The sequence below is a fragment of the Gallus gallus genome, chromosome 2 (assembly GCF_016699485.2).
Source record: "Gallus gallus isolate bGalGal1 chromosome 2, bGalGal1.mat.broiler.GRCg7b, whole genome shotgun sequence".
Taxonomy (NCBI): Eukaryota; Metazoa; Chordata; class Aves; order Galliformes; family Phasianidae; genus Gallus; species Gallus gallus.
In genome coordinates this window covers 59121278-59135772 of record NC_052533.1, presented here as the reverse complement: position 1 = coordinate 59135772, position 14495 = coordinate 59121278, and the positions used below count along the sequence as shown (strand labels likewise).

Genomic DNA, 14495 nt, shown 5'->3' with positions numbered 1-14495 from the left:
TAAGATTCCTTTCAACGTGTGCTTTTCTATGATCCTTTATGATGGAGATATTGATTAATTAAGTAATCAGACTGAAAAAAAATGGGTTCTGATACTTAAGTGTTACTGAAAAATTGTCTGCTTCATTTTAATTACTTAAATTGTTCTGAAGAGCATGGCTTCTCAGTCCCTGTATAGTCTTTTCCCATCTAGAATGGGAAATACGCACATAATTATGGGAATGATGACGAACTGATGCCTAAGAAGTCAGAATGAGATTAAATTTGTTAGCTACTGACTAATGAGGATATACAGAAGTATATTGGCAATTGCTGAGAGAAGTTGGTTGTTATAATCGTTGCATTTATTGTCCATGATACCCCTTTTTCAAGGGGAAGGATGTTGTAAAACTGAATCTACTTGTGTTAAATTAAAACCAGATCAACAAAACCTGAACCATAGAAATTCTTAAAGGTATTTTCTGTCCTGCCTTTTGGATTTTTTGTTTGAATATAGGATTCCTGTTTGCTTATGAAACTTGAGTTAGTTGCAGACAATCTAATCATGTTTTCATATGCATGAAATTTCCCATGATTCTACTTTTATTGTGTAAAAGTGCTATCCAGAGTAGTCAGAAACTTGCACGGTACCTGCAGTGAAGGAGCCTGCTTGAGAACTCGCTTGTATGAGAAGATTTACCTTTGGAGCAGTTAAATGTTCAAGCCCCAGTTGCAATGCGTGTTCCTTCTTTATCTGATCCGTTGAGAAAACAGCAAAACCTAAAGTAACCTGTGTCACACAGACTCGTAGCACAAGAAACTTTCTTGCATGTGGTTCTCTTCTATTTAAAAACAAAATCCATCTTCCCCCCAAAAAACAGTCCACCCAAAAGCAAAAAAAAAACCCAAAACCAGCAAAAAAAGCAACAACAAAAAACCCCAAACCAACTCTTAAAAAAAAAACAACCAAGCTAATGGCAAAACCAAAACAATGTCTGTGGTCAGTAAAATGGCACCAGGAGGTGTTGCTCAGATTTGCTCTAGAACTGGCTTAGCGTTCTGGCATAGGTCAGTGGTTTCTCTGTTCTGAAGAAGACAGACAAAAATTATTACAGAGCGGTCACATTTACTTAAGTGAGACAACCAAGGATTTAGCCTTAATGTGTCTAGAAATTCTACTTAGATAGTCAGTTTTGCCTTTAAAAGTCCAGACTTTAGTCTGGGCAGAGAGGGGCAATCTGTGGAAGGAATTAAGACAAAGCTCTAACTGTATTTTGTTGAAAACTTCAAACGTGTTCAGTGCAAATGCTTGTCTTGCTTTAAAAAAAGATGTTGCATCCATTCTGTGATTAATAGCTTACTCAAGCTCATATTTAAAACAACAACAACAAAAAAAGGCATCCAAACACTGAGAGTTCTATCTGGTATTCTTGTGGTTTGGCCCTGGCCCACAGCTGAGTACCCACCCAGCTGCTTTCTCATCCTTTCGCAGCTGGGTGAGGGTCAGAAGAGCAAAAGCAAGAAAACGTATGGCTTGAGATGAAGCTGGTTTAATAAGGGAAGGTGATGGAAAGGTGTGGAGTTTTCCACAGAAGACTGATGCCCAGACAGTGTTAGAACAGTGGTTGATTTGGAAAGATCAGATTCTCAGTTTTTTTTTTCTGCTGGTTATGATGTCATCTGGTATGGAAAACCCCAGTCTGCTTGCAGTGGAATGCAGGGTGGGAAGCAGAAGCCTTTGATGCTGAGCAAACACTGTTCAGTTGTAGCTAAAACATGAATGTGTAATCAACGTGTTGTAGTCATACATCCAAAGCACAGCACCATGTGGGTTGCTATGAAGAAAGTTAATTCCATCCCAGTCAGATGGGCTCTATTATCAGTTCTGTTACCCTAATAATAATTGTGATGCCCTTACCCTCCTGTTCTGCATTTGTTATTGTTTGTGTTACTTATGCTGTGTATTCTGAGAAATGCGCTTAACTTAATGTGTTCAATAGTTCTGAAGTGGAAGCTTGTGTATTTTTAACTTGCATTTTTGATTCATTTCTATGTAACAGTGTGATTCCTGGTATTCAGAAAATCTGGATTCGCACATGGGGATGTTCTCACAATAATTCAGATGGTGAATATATGGCGGGACAGCTGGCTGCGTATGGATACAAAATTACAGGTAATAATAGCAACAAAATCACATAGTCCAGAATTTTGGGGTGAATGTTCAGAGATGGCAATTTGTTACACGTTTTCAGTTGTGTAGTAATATGCATATTTGCTGCTGGAGCAGAGTTGAGACGTTCTGTGTGAATGATCCTTTGCAGGGATGGTTGATGTGATGGAGGTGGGATGATACAGGACTGGATCCTGTAGGTTTGAAAGAGATGAAAATGCTATTTCTTCTTTTCCTTGGAGTGCTCATCCAGAAATCCTTCTTTGTGGCAGCTATTTTCATAAGACTCCAAATGAGGTATCAGCTTGGCCTTGTGATTTTCTTAATTTTTAACTTCTCTTTACCGTATGTTTCCTAATGTGTGCAGTTCCAGAAGCTATTTCTGTTTTCTCAGGTTTTTAAGGTTTGGCTTGCTGTTTTGTGCTACTGGAATTTTATGGGCAGCAATGCGGAAAATGTATAAGAAGAAACTTAACAAACAAACAGAAGTAAAACCCAAAACAATAATGACACTTTCTCTTTTTACAAAACCAAATGTTTTCAACTTTGGAATATAAATAAACTTACATTTAGAATCTGAAGTAGAAAACTGAGAATTGAATAGAAGCAGCACTAACTGACAGTATTTTCAGAGTAATTTCTGTAATTGAATGTGAGATTTGTTTTGATAATGACCGGAAACTAACAGTCAATGCCCTTAATTTGTGTGTGTATAAATATATGAACATATTTAAAAATGCTGAGGTGGCAGGCAAAAGTTACTGTTGTTTTTTTTTTTGTGAAATTATGTAACTTCTTTTTAATTGGATTAATTTAAGGAGCTCTGGAAGTTGCATTTTTGTTCAGTAGAGTGAAAGTATTGTTTACTCATTCTGGCAAAAGTGTATTTTTTCAAATCCATCAGTTGAACATTCTCCTTTGTTGGCTTTTGGTGAGGCTGGAACTAAGTACGAGTGTTTCAAGTGTGGTGGCTGTATTTAAGAACAAAGTAGTGAAGAGGGCAACTGCCTTTCTGCTCAACATATTGATGCTTCTGTTGAGAAGTGTATATGAGGGTGTTTGTTTTAATACTACTTGGATTGCTGATGATGTCTCAGGGTTTCACACTGGGACTAATGCTATTTGATGTCTTTACTGGTCATGGAAGACATGTAACGTGCTTTCAACAAGCTAGTAGACTATGTCAGAATGAGATAAATGTTTGATAGGCTGAAAACCAGTGCTTCTGTTCAGATTCTCCCTGGTAGACTGGAGAAAAGGGGTTAATAGATACCTTGTAATACTCAGTAAAGGCAAATGCAGAATCCTAGGGTTACTCTGACCAAGAGCCAAGCGTTAAAGGCAGGAATAAGCTGAGCAGCTTGGCAGATTGAGGTAGACAAGAAGCTGAATGTGAGTCAGCAATGTGCTCTTGCAAAACAGTCTGTGTCCTGCCCTGTTAGCAGAAAGTGACCCATCAGCTCCATTAGGTATTTGTAAGAACATTTGGAGTGCTGTGCCCAGTGCTCCAGCTTGGGGCCAGTTTGGGCACCCGTGCAAGGGCGCAAAAGCATGCAGTGTATGGACTGGTTTTCTTGAGCCTTAGCAAGCTAAGGATAATGGAAGGTACTGCTTGCAGGCAGCAGCGCTTAGTGGGAAGATACAGAGAAAGCGGGGTCAATTACTTGTGTAAGGTGTGCAGTGAGGCAAAAGGCTATTGTCTTGCTCTTGACAAAATGTCAGTTAAGATTTTAGCATCTGATGCATAACTTGCTGATTAGGCTCTCCATCCTTCTGTAGAGCGAAAATAGCAGTATAGAAAATTTACCAACATTCTTTAAGTATCTCTTACGGACATAAAGTTTACTGACATTCTTTAAGTATCTCCTATTATGTTTTTTGTACTAAGTCTTGTCAGAAGGAAGGTAGAATGTCATGAAGAAGGTGTTCAATCTCTTTTTGTCGTTAAGAAGTCAGTAACAGCCGGTGCTACTTAACTGCAATAAATGTTTGCACATTTAGATTACATTGAACTTTATTCTGTTTAAACAATGAACAGAAATAACTTAAAAAAAAAAATCTTATTTTGCATGGGCTGATTTCTAAATTGATGCTTCTCATTGCTAGAATTTGTTAGTTTAGTGAAAAACTGTTATAAACTTGAGGAAAATGTGGAAATATTTACCAGCACAAAAGAGATCATTTGTTGGTCAGCATCTTGAAGAGCCTTACTTAAATAAGAAGTGTTTTGATTAACCTATTTCCTACTAGTTCCTGAGCTTTTGAGTCAACAATTCAAGAGTTGAAGAAATGCTTTAATAATGTTCTGGTTTTAGGAAATAAAATGTTACCTTTGCTTGCAGTTCTTGTTTCTTTGTCAGGAAAATGATCAGGTGTAATTTCCAGCATCTTCTATATAATTGCAAAAATGGAAATATTATGAAGTGATATCAGACAGACTTCCGTAACAGTGCAGGTTACTTTGTAAGTTGACTAAAATGTGTTCTAATTACAGAGGCAAGTTTCTGACTTGTGAAAAACTACTTCTAATTCTATTCCTTATCCCTTTGTTGTGTGAATTCTACCCTGTTCTTGGTTTAAATTCTGTTCAGGAGATAACTGATTTTTTTTTCTTGTCTTTCATTTGTTTTGGGAATGTTCTCACTCTACAAGCACTTTCAGTAATGGCTGTATCCAAAGGTGAAAACTGAGTGCTGTGCTGCAATTTTTCACAGCAAAAATGATCTCTGTTAGGGGAGAGAGTGCAGTGTGGATCTGCAGTATGTAGCTGTTGCGGTAACAGCAGCATTGATGAAAAATTGGAGCTGCATCAGCTCTGCAAAAGGCAGAGGTAAGCCAGAAGAGGAGCTGAACCTATTTGTGTGTCTGTCTTTAAGGTGTGAAGGTAGGTGGTGTTCTCAACAAATCCTGTATGGCATCCCAGGAGAGCACAAAGCTCCTTTCTGTTAGTCTGAACAACAACAACAACAGAAAAAGTGTGGACATGCTAGTGTTAGCTTAGGGCTGTGCCACGGCACTTGCTTGTTCTGGGAATAATACACCTTGTGGTGGCTTTACTTGTTCTGAAACAGGTTTTGGTTTCTTGGCATCGTGACTCACTATAGTTTAGATATGCCTGCATCCCTACTAGTGCGCTCCCTTTGAGATAGGCACTGAAGAAAGAAACCCTGAAATGGGTGAGCTGGGACCTCTCCTGTACTTGGAGACAGCTGATTGTTAGGGAAGGGAATTCGGTATGCGTATCGCTTAACAGCACTTTCTGCAAACTGCTGCTGGCTGAGCAGCTGAGAAGAGACTGACTTCTGAAGTGGAAAGTCATATTAACGCTTGTTGGCATTTGCAGGTTTCACTTGCTGTGGAATGAGTGATTTTTGGCCTAATATTCATGAATACGTTTTCAATGGATCAAGAAGTTAGGCTGATCCATCCTAATTGCTAAGAGGTGAGGAGGGAAAACTACTAATACATTAAAAATACCTGAAGAATGAGCAGTAGGAAAGGAAGAAAAATCTTTATTAATAAAAAATCAGCAAAACTGAACCAATAACTGCTCATCCTCACTACGTGGTTTTTAAGAAATAAGTGCTCGTGTGGAACTTTTTTCCCTCCTGTAGTGTGGGATTTCAGAAGCAGAGATGGAGTGGAATTTTGTCGTGAATTCAGTGAACTTTGCTTTCATTTAGCACAGAGAAGCTAGGCTATCAACATGTTTTGCTTCATTTATGCAACTTTACATTAGTATTTGTTAAAGTGCCTTTTTTACTATCTCAGACAACTTATCTGTGAGTTTGTTTGATGGAGCGATGCTGCTCTTCAGAACTGGGTATTCAGAGGCATTGCCTAATGGTCATTGTATTGCATAAGCCATACTTTGTAATACTTGTATTGTTCACTCCCAGATTTTGGATGACAGTATACAGATGCAGCAAAGCATGCTGCATCATCCGTTTTATTCATCCAAGTGGGAAATAAAGAAAATGACTGAGGCTGTTCAGGTATTGTCTCTTGATTAAGTATAATTCAGAAGTTGATGCTTTATTTTATATTTTTAAATGTTGTTTTATAATTGCTGTTCTGTTGGAAAGTTTCAATCATTTAAAACTTGGATTTATTTCACAGAATATAGCATATAAATGATCTTCACTTGAACTGGTTACTGTATTCCATATGTTTGTTAACTTAAAATAAGCTTTCTGTGGCCTGTGTAGGTATTGATGAGGTATTTTGACTAAGGCTTCTGGTATATACATTTAGGTAAGAATCAGCAGTTGATCTTTCTCATTCCACCTTGCTGATAACGCTTCTCTGCCCCTTCACAAGAGTTATATAAAACAAAGTAGTAACTACTGGGTAGTTGTATGAACCATCCTTGTTGGGAGATAGCTTCAAAAAAAAGCCCTACAAACTAGAACTAAGAGACAAGTGTTTATTAGCTGCTAATTATGAACTTACTGTGCTTTCTTATCAATCAGAATTCAAGTTTAGTATTTGCTTTTAGATTGTACTTTTCAAGTAGTTGTGTTTGCAGTGCCGATTTAGGAGAAAAACCTTTTGGGGAGGCTGAGTGTGGGGGAATGCACAAAATACCCAAACAACCTTTCTGGAGATGAGAGGCACTTCGGATTTCCCCTACAACTCTGTAGTTGTCAAACTGTCATTCTCTGTGAAGTAGCCTGGCAATGCAGAGCAGAGGACTGAGATGTAAATCCTGTGTTTTTTCATGCTCTTGCTGAAGTATTTGCCTTCAATTGCTAGTGTCGTAAACCCAGCTTGATTTTTGCATTACTCAATAACCTTAAACACCTGTTCAGTTGCTCATGTGGCAGATGTCTTTTTTCAGGTTCAGACTGGCTGATAATTGGATGCTAAGGGCGTTTGCTTGACCGATACACTTCAGGTATCATTGAATTGAGATAATGCTGTGTAGTTGCAACAGTATGATCTGCTGTTTCCAGATATTCTAAGCTGTTGATGGTCACAAGGTTGCTTTGTGTTCTGTTTCTTGGTGCTTGGGCCTGAAAATTCTGCTCTGTCAGGCATAGGCAATGTGTGAATGCTTGGGATGTGGATATGGTGGTTTCTGTTCTGTTTTATCTAGTTTTTTACTGCTGCTGAAATGTTAAAAAATATCAAGCACCATCTTCCAGGGAGAAACAAAATCTGAAACTTCAGTAGTGAAGTTGTTAAGGGCATGAGGAGAGATGAAATGTCACTTTTTAACTTTTACAATCATGGCATTGAAAAGATGGCATTACATGAATGTGGTTGTCTGAGATGCCTTGGCAGGCATAGAGGTATTGCCCAGTGCAGTGGAAAGTGTCCTGTAAGGCAGCAGGGGTGACAGTGGCTCTGCTGGAGTTGCTGGTGTGCCCTGTTGCATTTTGGGCTTAGTACAGTATCACACAGTGGTTCTCATCTGTGACAGTCTGTGTTCCCTAAGACCTTGTAAACTAATCTATAATTGTGGTTTTGGCAGCTGTATATTACTGGTACTATGTTCCCTGTAAAACGTCCTAGCGTGTGTGTGGATCAAGTTTGTAGTGATAACTTCTGACTTGCAGCATAATGCGAGATATGTGACCTCATTGTGGTGATTTTTTTTCCTACCTCAGCTTCCTCAGTATCAACTCCTCATTCCAGTTAGGCAAGTTTCTGGGATAGGTAGCCTTGAGGGTGTTGTGGGCCTAGTGGGAAGGCAGGGCCAACCCAGGGGAGCTCAGGTGCAAGCAATGCACCTGAGTGTGTGGAAGGGGTGGAGCTAGGATCCCCCCTTCCCAGACCTCATTTAAGGGTTGGCAGTGGAGGCAAGGATATCTTGCTGGAGATCCCTGCTTGCTGGAGGCATTCCAAAGGTAAACTGTTTTTCTTCCTTTGTTTTTGTGTCCATAGCTGCTGCATTTAGGCTTGTTCTCCTTTGCAGGCTTGAATTGTGCCCCCCTGCTATTATTGCTGTAGTTTCTATCACATTACAGAATGTAAACTTCAACTTCTGGTAACTTGTATCCTCATAACTGAAATGTATTTGTGCAGTGGATGGTTAAGCAATCAGTAAGTGCATAAATAGCAGTGATAAGCAAGTTCAATTTAGTCATATAAGTGATGTAGAGCGTTTAACTCAGACATTGGTTTCACGTCTCACAGTTATTTGTGCTATAAGTAGTTATTTACAGAAAACATAGAGAAGCTAGTAGAAGAGCAGGCCAGACTTCTATAGATCAGATTTCTGTTAGTGTACTCAGAGGTAGGTGCAAGATTATATTTTGATCATACTCTTTGTAGAAGTACTTGGAAGTACTTTGTCTTTCTCCCCTGCCCTCCAATGGAGCTGGGTGTAATTCATATTTCTCTGGTGACTCATCTTGGCCAACTAGAGATGTTCATGTAAGCCTGGATGAGAGTACCTACCATTCCCAGACATACAAAACAGGTCCAGTGACCAACTAATAAAAATGTTTTCCTTCTCTCAAAGCCCTACCCTTGGAGTGTATCTGCTGCTTAGATAATGTGTGCTATTCCTTTTTTTTTTTTTTTTTTTTACTGATACAGCATAGTATTTCCCCATGTCTAATTGGCATGACTAAGTGCAAACATACTTTCCAATTTACTTTTAGATAAATGCTTTACTGTTGTACAGTAGTTAAATCAAAAGAAGGTAATATATGAAGTAGTTCGCAGACTGTGTTTGAGACTTAAGTGTGTTTAAATACAGGAGCTCTGACCCTTTTGAGATAGTGCTTAGTGCTGTATCAATGGGACCCAAGAGATGGCAGTATTGGATAAGCAGTACAGATCTGGGGCACAGCTATCCATGTCTGTGTTTTGATAGCACTTGGTGCTTTTTATCAGTAAGTTGGTCAGTTAGCTTTTTAATTATTGTTGATCTATATTACTGATTTAATATAGGCTTACTGGATTATTATTCAAAGGGCAGTTGTATGCATTTAATTAAATCTGCTCTAATTTAAATCATGTTGTCAATATTCTGATCTTTATGTCCATTTAGTTGATAACTTGACTATTGCACGTTAGGTTTTAATATCTATTTTAGCTGAGAATTACCACTTTATATTAGGCTCTGTGTTGGACTCCCTTTTCAAGGAGTCTGTATTGTGGATTTGGGATGCACAGTGTCATAGCTGTTGAATTCATGAGGAGCTATTTCATTTGGAAGCTCTTTCCTGCTGCTTGTTTGATTTAGAGAAGTTGATTTAGTCAATATAAGGACTCCTATTTGAAACATTAATTAAAGATTTTTCCCTATAATTATCAACCCCCTACTTATTTTCATTGAGGGGTTAATTTTTGTTTAATTATTTGTCAGCTGTCTTAGAGTTTTACACTAAGACACTCAAAATTATAGGGACTGCTGAGCAAATGTTATCTGTTGAAACGCAGAACTACAGCATTAGTAAAACTATGAATTTAGCTAATAGGGCAAAGGCAAATGGAGTTCGTGTTGCAGATTAGTAATTAATTGTTATTAGTGATAACGTTTCAGGTAGATAACTGTTGTCATTAGTGCAGTGCTATCTTACATTGCCAATACTAGATTTTTAATTTATTCAAGTAAATTCTAAATGATGCCTAGGTTGGATTTAGTCCTTTATTTAATTTTAAGGGAGAGTGTTGCTTGCTGTGAAGTTCTAGGTCAAATGTTTAATGAGGCCTAGCTGAATACATCACTTGTGAATTTTGTTACAATTAATTTGGGCATGTGCAAATGTTTGTCATGAGTGGGCATAAACTTCTCATGTTCTTCTACAGGAACCTCTGGGTTGTATTTTTCCAGTGCGTCTAAATTTTTTTACATAATCTTTTACTATGAGTGATACTTAAGATAATGGACAATTGCAAGCTGGCCAAGAACAACCTTCCCCTGGCAGAGGTTATGAGCTTTTCCAGCTGTGTGCTGGAATGAATTTTCAGGGAGGCTGCTGTGTGCTGGTGGAATTGCCACAGTCTGATGCAAAGTTGGAACAAGTTGGTGTACTCTTTGTATCCTCCTTCTGAAACATATAGAATAACTGCTGAATCTTCAGTCCTGTTCTTTGCTGGAGGTGTTGCTCAGAGGACTATTTTGATATTAAGCAAGTTATACGTAGGCTGTTAACCTTTCACAGAAAATCAGTAATTACTTGGTATCTGCAGGAACAGACTGTTCACCATAAGAGAAGTAGTGTCTCTGCACCTCAATTCTGTTGCACGGTAAAGCTGTATTTTAGAATGTTAGTGCCATAACTTATATCTGCTGTTCTTAGAAAATTTCCTTCTCATCCTATCCTGTTTCACTGGTATTTTTTTTTTTCCTGCTCATTTTAGATAGTTGTGGAAAGTAGGATAGTTCCTGTGAGCAGATGACTTAAGCTTCCTCTGGATACTAAGCTGGCTTCTCTGATACAGTCTTTAAAATAGTAATGCTTAGCTGTGATATGATGTGTCTGCAGATAAGCCTGTCTGTCAATCTTGTGAGCGTTTATATGTTGCCATTTGTAGTTAACACTTTGAGTGTTGGGTTTGAGGAAGAGGTTTCATCTCTGAGGGCTGCTCTGAAAGTAGTGCATCCTGTTTTTGTCAGAGGTGGATATTGATGGGATGGCAGCAAAGGTTGAACCTTCCCATCAATATCCCATTACGTTTGATTGCTGTATGGCAGATGGCAGCAGAGGGGTAGCCTGACAAAATGGTGTCTGACAAGGAAGCGTGTATGAAGCAAAGATGTGTCACTGAATTTCTTCATGCAGAAAAGGAAACTATACCCATTGACATTCACTGTTGCTTGCTGAAGGTTTATGGAGACCAAATAGTGGATGTGAGCACAGTGAAGTGGTGGGTGGTACATTTCAATAGTGGTGGCAGCGGCTCACCTCTCCTGTTGGAAATTTTTACAAGCTCAGCATGCAGGCTTTTGTTCATTGCTGGCAAAAATGTATAGCTAATGGTAGCCGCATAGAGCAAGCTGTTGTAGTTTCCATGAAAATAAGAAGGAGGCATTACTTTTGGAGTGACCTATGTCTTTAAGCAGCAGACATAAGCATTTGTAGTGCGTGTCAAATCCCTAGCTTTAGAATTTACTTAGAGAAAGAAGCTAAGCAGAAACTTTGTCTTGGATGACTATAAATAGGCTTCAAGTTAATCATGCCAAAACTGCATTGCTGTTGACTGGTACAAGACACTGGTGTATAGAGTAGTGAGTTTTTTGGCATGTGATTTAATAGAAGACAGATCACTTGGCTGCTGATTTAATTAGGTATCCTGGACCCTCAGCTTTTGTTGGCCAGACTTTAAGGATAAAAGTGTTCTCGTTTGTAATTGAGTCCCTAAGTGATAGTTGACTTGAAATTCTGTTGCTTGTTTATGGGCTGATGTTTTTGCTTGCTGTCATCGTGCTTTGAAGGAATAGCTTACGATTGGTGAATATTAATCTGCCTTTGAGAATGTAAAGATGCAGATGATGAAACATCTGAGCATCTAGAATTTACTTAAGACTCGAACTTCTAGTTATGACTGGTAGTGATGAAGGGAGAATGTCAACGGTGAATGTGCTTTAGAAGTTTACTAACAAGAAAGTTTTTTTTAAAAAAAGCTTGTCTTAGACACTTGAACATATCCTCAAGATGTAGAAGTAATCCAAGTATTCTTTGTCACAGTGTAGTGGAATATGGGAAAATCTCTGGTAGACTTTTTTTATTAAAGGACAAAGTAGTTGATAAATGTTTTCTAAAAAAAATTATATGGGTGGAAGGGAAATGTATCAAAAAATCATAGAATATCCTGAGTTGGAAGGGACTCAAAAGGATTATCATGTCCAACTCTTGGCTCCATGCAGAGCCAACCAATAATCAGACCATATATCTAGCATGACTGTCCGGATGCTTCTTGAACTCTGGCAAGCTCAGGGCCATGACCACTTCCCTGGGGAGCCTGTTCCAGTGCTCAACCGTGCCTCGGTGAAGAGCCTTTTTGTCATATCCAGCCTGAATCTCCTGTGTCTCAGTTTCCTGCTGTTTCCTTCGGTTCTGTTGCTGATCACCAGAGAGGAGGTCAGTGCTTGCCCTACCTTGTGAGGAAGCTGTAAGCTGCAGTGAGGTTTCCCCTCATAGTCTCCTCTGGGCTGAGCAAACAAAGGGACCTCAGTCTCTCCTCATACATCTTACCCTCTAGACTTGTTATAATCTTTGTAGCACTCCTTTGAACACACTCTTATAGTTTTGTTCTTCTTACACTGTGGTGCCTGAAACTGCATATAGTAATCAAGGTGAGGCTGCACCCAACTCAGTGTAGAGTAAGACAGTCACTTTCCTCACCTGGCTAGTAGAGCCCTGCTTTGTGCATCCTAGGATACTGTTGGCCTTCCTGGCTACCTAGGCTCACTGCTGACTTGTATTCATTTTGCTGTCAACTAACAAAGATTTCTTCACAGCTACTCTCCAACATTTCATCCTCCAGGCTGTGTGTACAGCCATGCTTGCCCCTTTCTAAGTACAGAATCCAGCACTTGCTCACGTTAAACTTCATGCGCTTGGTGATGGCCCAGCTCTCTAATTTATATATGTTTCTCTGCCAGGCTTCTCCACACTCAATGGTGTCAACAACTCCTCCAAATTTCATATCATCAACAAAGTTGTGAAAAACACCTTCTAGTCCTATGTGCAAGTTACTTATGAAAACACTAAAGATAACTGGCCCTAAAATGGAGCCCTGTAGAACCCCACTCGTGACTGGCCACCAGCCAGATGTAATCCCACTTACTGTAACCCTTTGGGTCTGATCCATCAGCCAATTGCTCACCCATTGCATTATGTTTTTGTTCAGCCTTGTGCTGGACATTTTGTCTGGAATGATACTGTGAGAAACAGTATCAAAAGCTTTACTGAAATCCAAAAAGATAATGCCAACAGGCTTCTGTTGATCAACGAGTGGAGGACCTTGTAAGAAAAAGAAACTAAGTTAGTTAAACAGGACCCTCCCCTCATGAACCCATGTTCACTTTTTCCACAAATCATTTTTTTTCTGTGACGTGTTTTTTTTGTCAAAAAATGGCTTATTGGGAAAACTCATGTGTTTTCCAAATGGTCTTTGGTTCCATCCGTGACTTTTCAAATGCAGAGCAGTGAAGCAGTGTTGTCTTCTGTAGATACATGACAATTCAGTTAGACCTGTGTATTGCTGTCAGTGGTTCCTTTATTGAGGCTGAAGTACGTTTACATGGGGGTGACTGTAAGCTTCGCTTGTGCTGTTCAGTGAATTGGGGAGAAATACTCATTGTTTGGAAGTACATCAGCTTGATGTTGCTGTTTTCAAGCGGACAGTCTAAACAGCAGATACAGTAAGTGGAGCTCATTGCTGGGGTTGACTGTTGCAAAGGAAGCTGAGAAGAGGAACTAAGTAATGTTTTCCCTGACCACCAGGTAGGGAGTAATTTGTAAGTTCATGACTGGCAGAGATTCCTCGTGAGCTGTTGAAGTCTCTCACAGGTCACTGGATAAAAGGCACTTGCAAGACTGAGCAGGTCATTTCCTAGGTTTTCCTAGGTCCTTTCCTAGGCTGGACTGCTATAGGACATTTGTTTTAAGCAGACTGTCAAAAACCTCCAGTGATAGGAAATTTGAAATCTCCTTTGAATGATCAACTACCCTTTCTGCTTGAAATGTTTTCAGATGTGTAAACTTTATCTCTTAGCAGAGTTCAAGCACTTGACTGCCTTTGTTTTCTTCATTGGGTACAGAGAACACTGATTCCTTTCCTCTTCATAGCAACCTTTCACATACTTGAATGCTGTTATCGCTTCTCCCCATAGGCTTTTAGTGCCTAGGCTAAATAGACCAAATTCCTCGAAGCTTCTGCCATAGTTCACATCCACTAGATCTCTGACTTCTTTTGTTACACTTTGCTGGACATTCTCTGGTTTATTTACATCAATATTGAAATGCATTAGTATGTTCATCTAGTGTGTGCAGTTCTGGTAGAAGGATAAAAAGTGTTTTTTGAGACCTTGTTCAAAATATGATTTACGAAACCTTAAACATAAGTCCCATGACAGCTGGAATCCAGATCAAAGTCTAATAGCAAATAGCTTTTCATAACTGATATTTTAAAAACCAAATGGACACGCTAATGAAAGAAAAAAATATCTTGGGAGATGGCTTTGATGAAGAACAGCTTGAGATGGAAAAGTCAGTCTTTGTGATAGCTTGTGTACTACCGTGAACAACTACCTTCTTTGCAATATTTTTTTTTAAATAAAGTATCAAAATGCTACTAATTTATAGAGATTTATTGGAGATTTAAATACTTTAAAGATTTGCTGTCATGGCTGGTGTAGAGACAGTACTGTTGTTTGTGAAGAA

The 14495-nt window shown here is 39.0% G+C and overlaps 1 protein-coding gene across 2 annotated transcripts in view; it reads left to right on the top strand.

Moving 5' to 3' along the window:
• CDKAL1 (CDK5 regulatory subunit associated protein 1 like 1) overlaps positions 1-14495 on the top strand; it is a 376852-nt gene that overhangs the window by 5400 nt on the left and 356957 nt on the right. For both annotated transcript variants that reach the window (XM_418914.8, XM_004939622.5), the window contains one exon: positions 2039-2151. In XM_418914.8, coding sequence (XP_418914.3) covers positions 2039-2151 — 113 coding nt within the window. The remainder of the gene's footprint in view (positions 1-2038; positions 2152-14495) is intronic.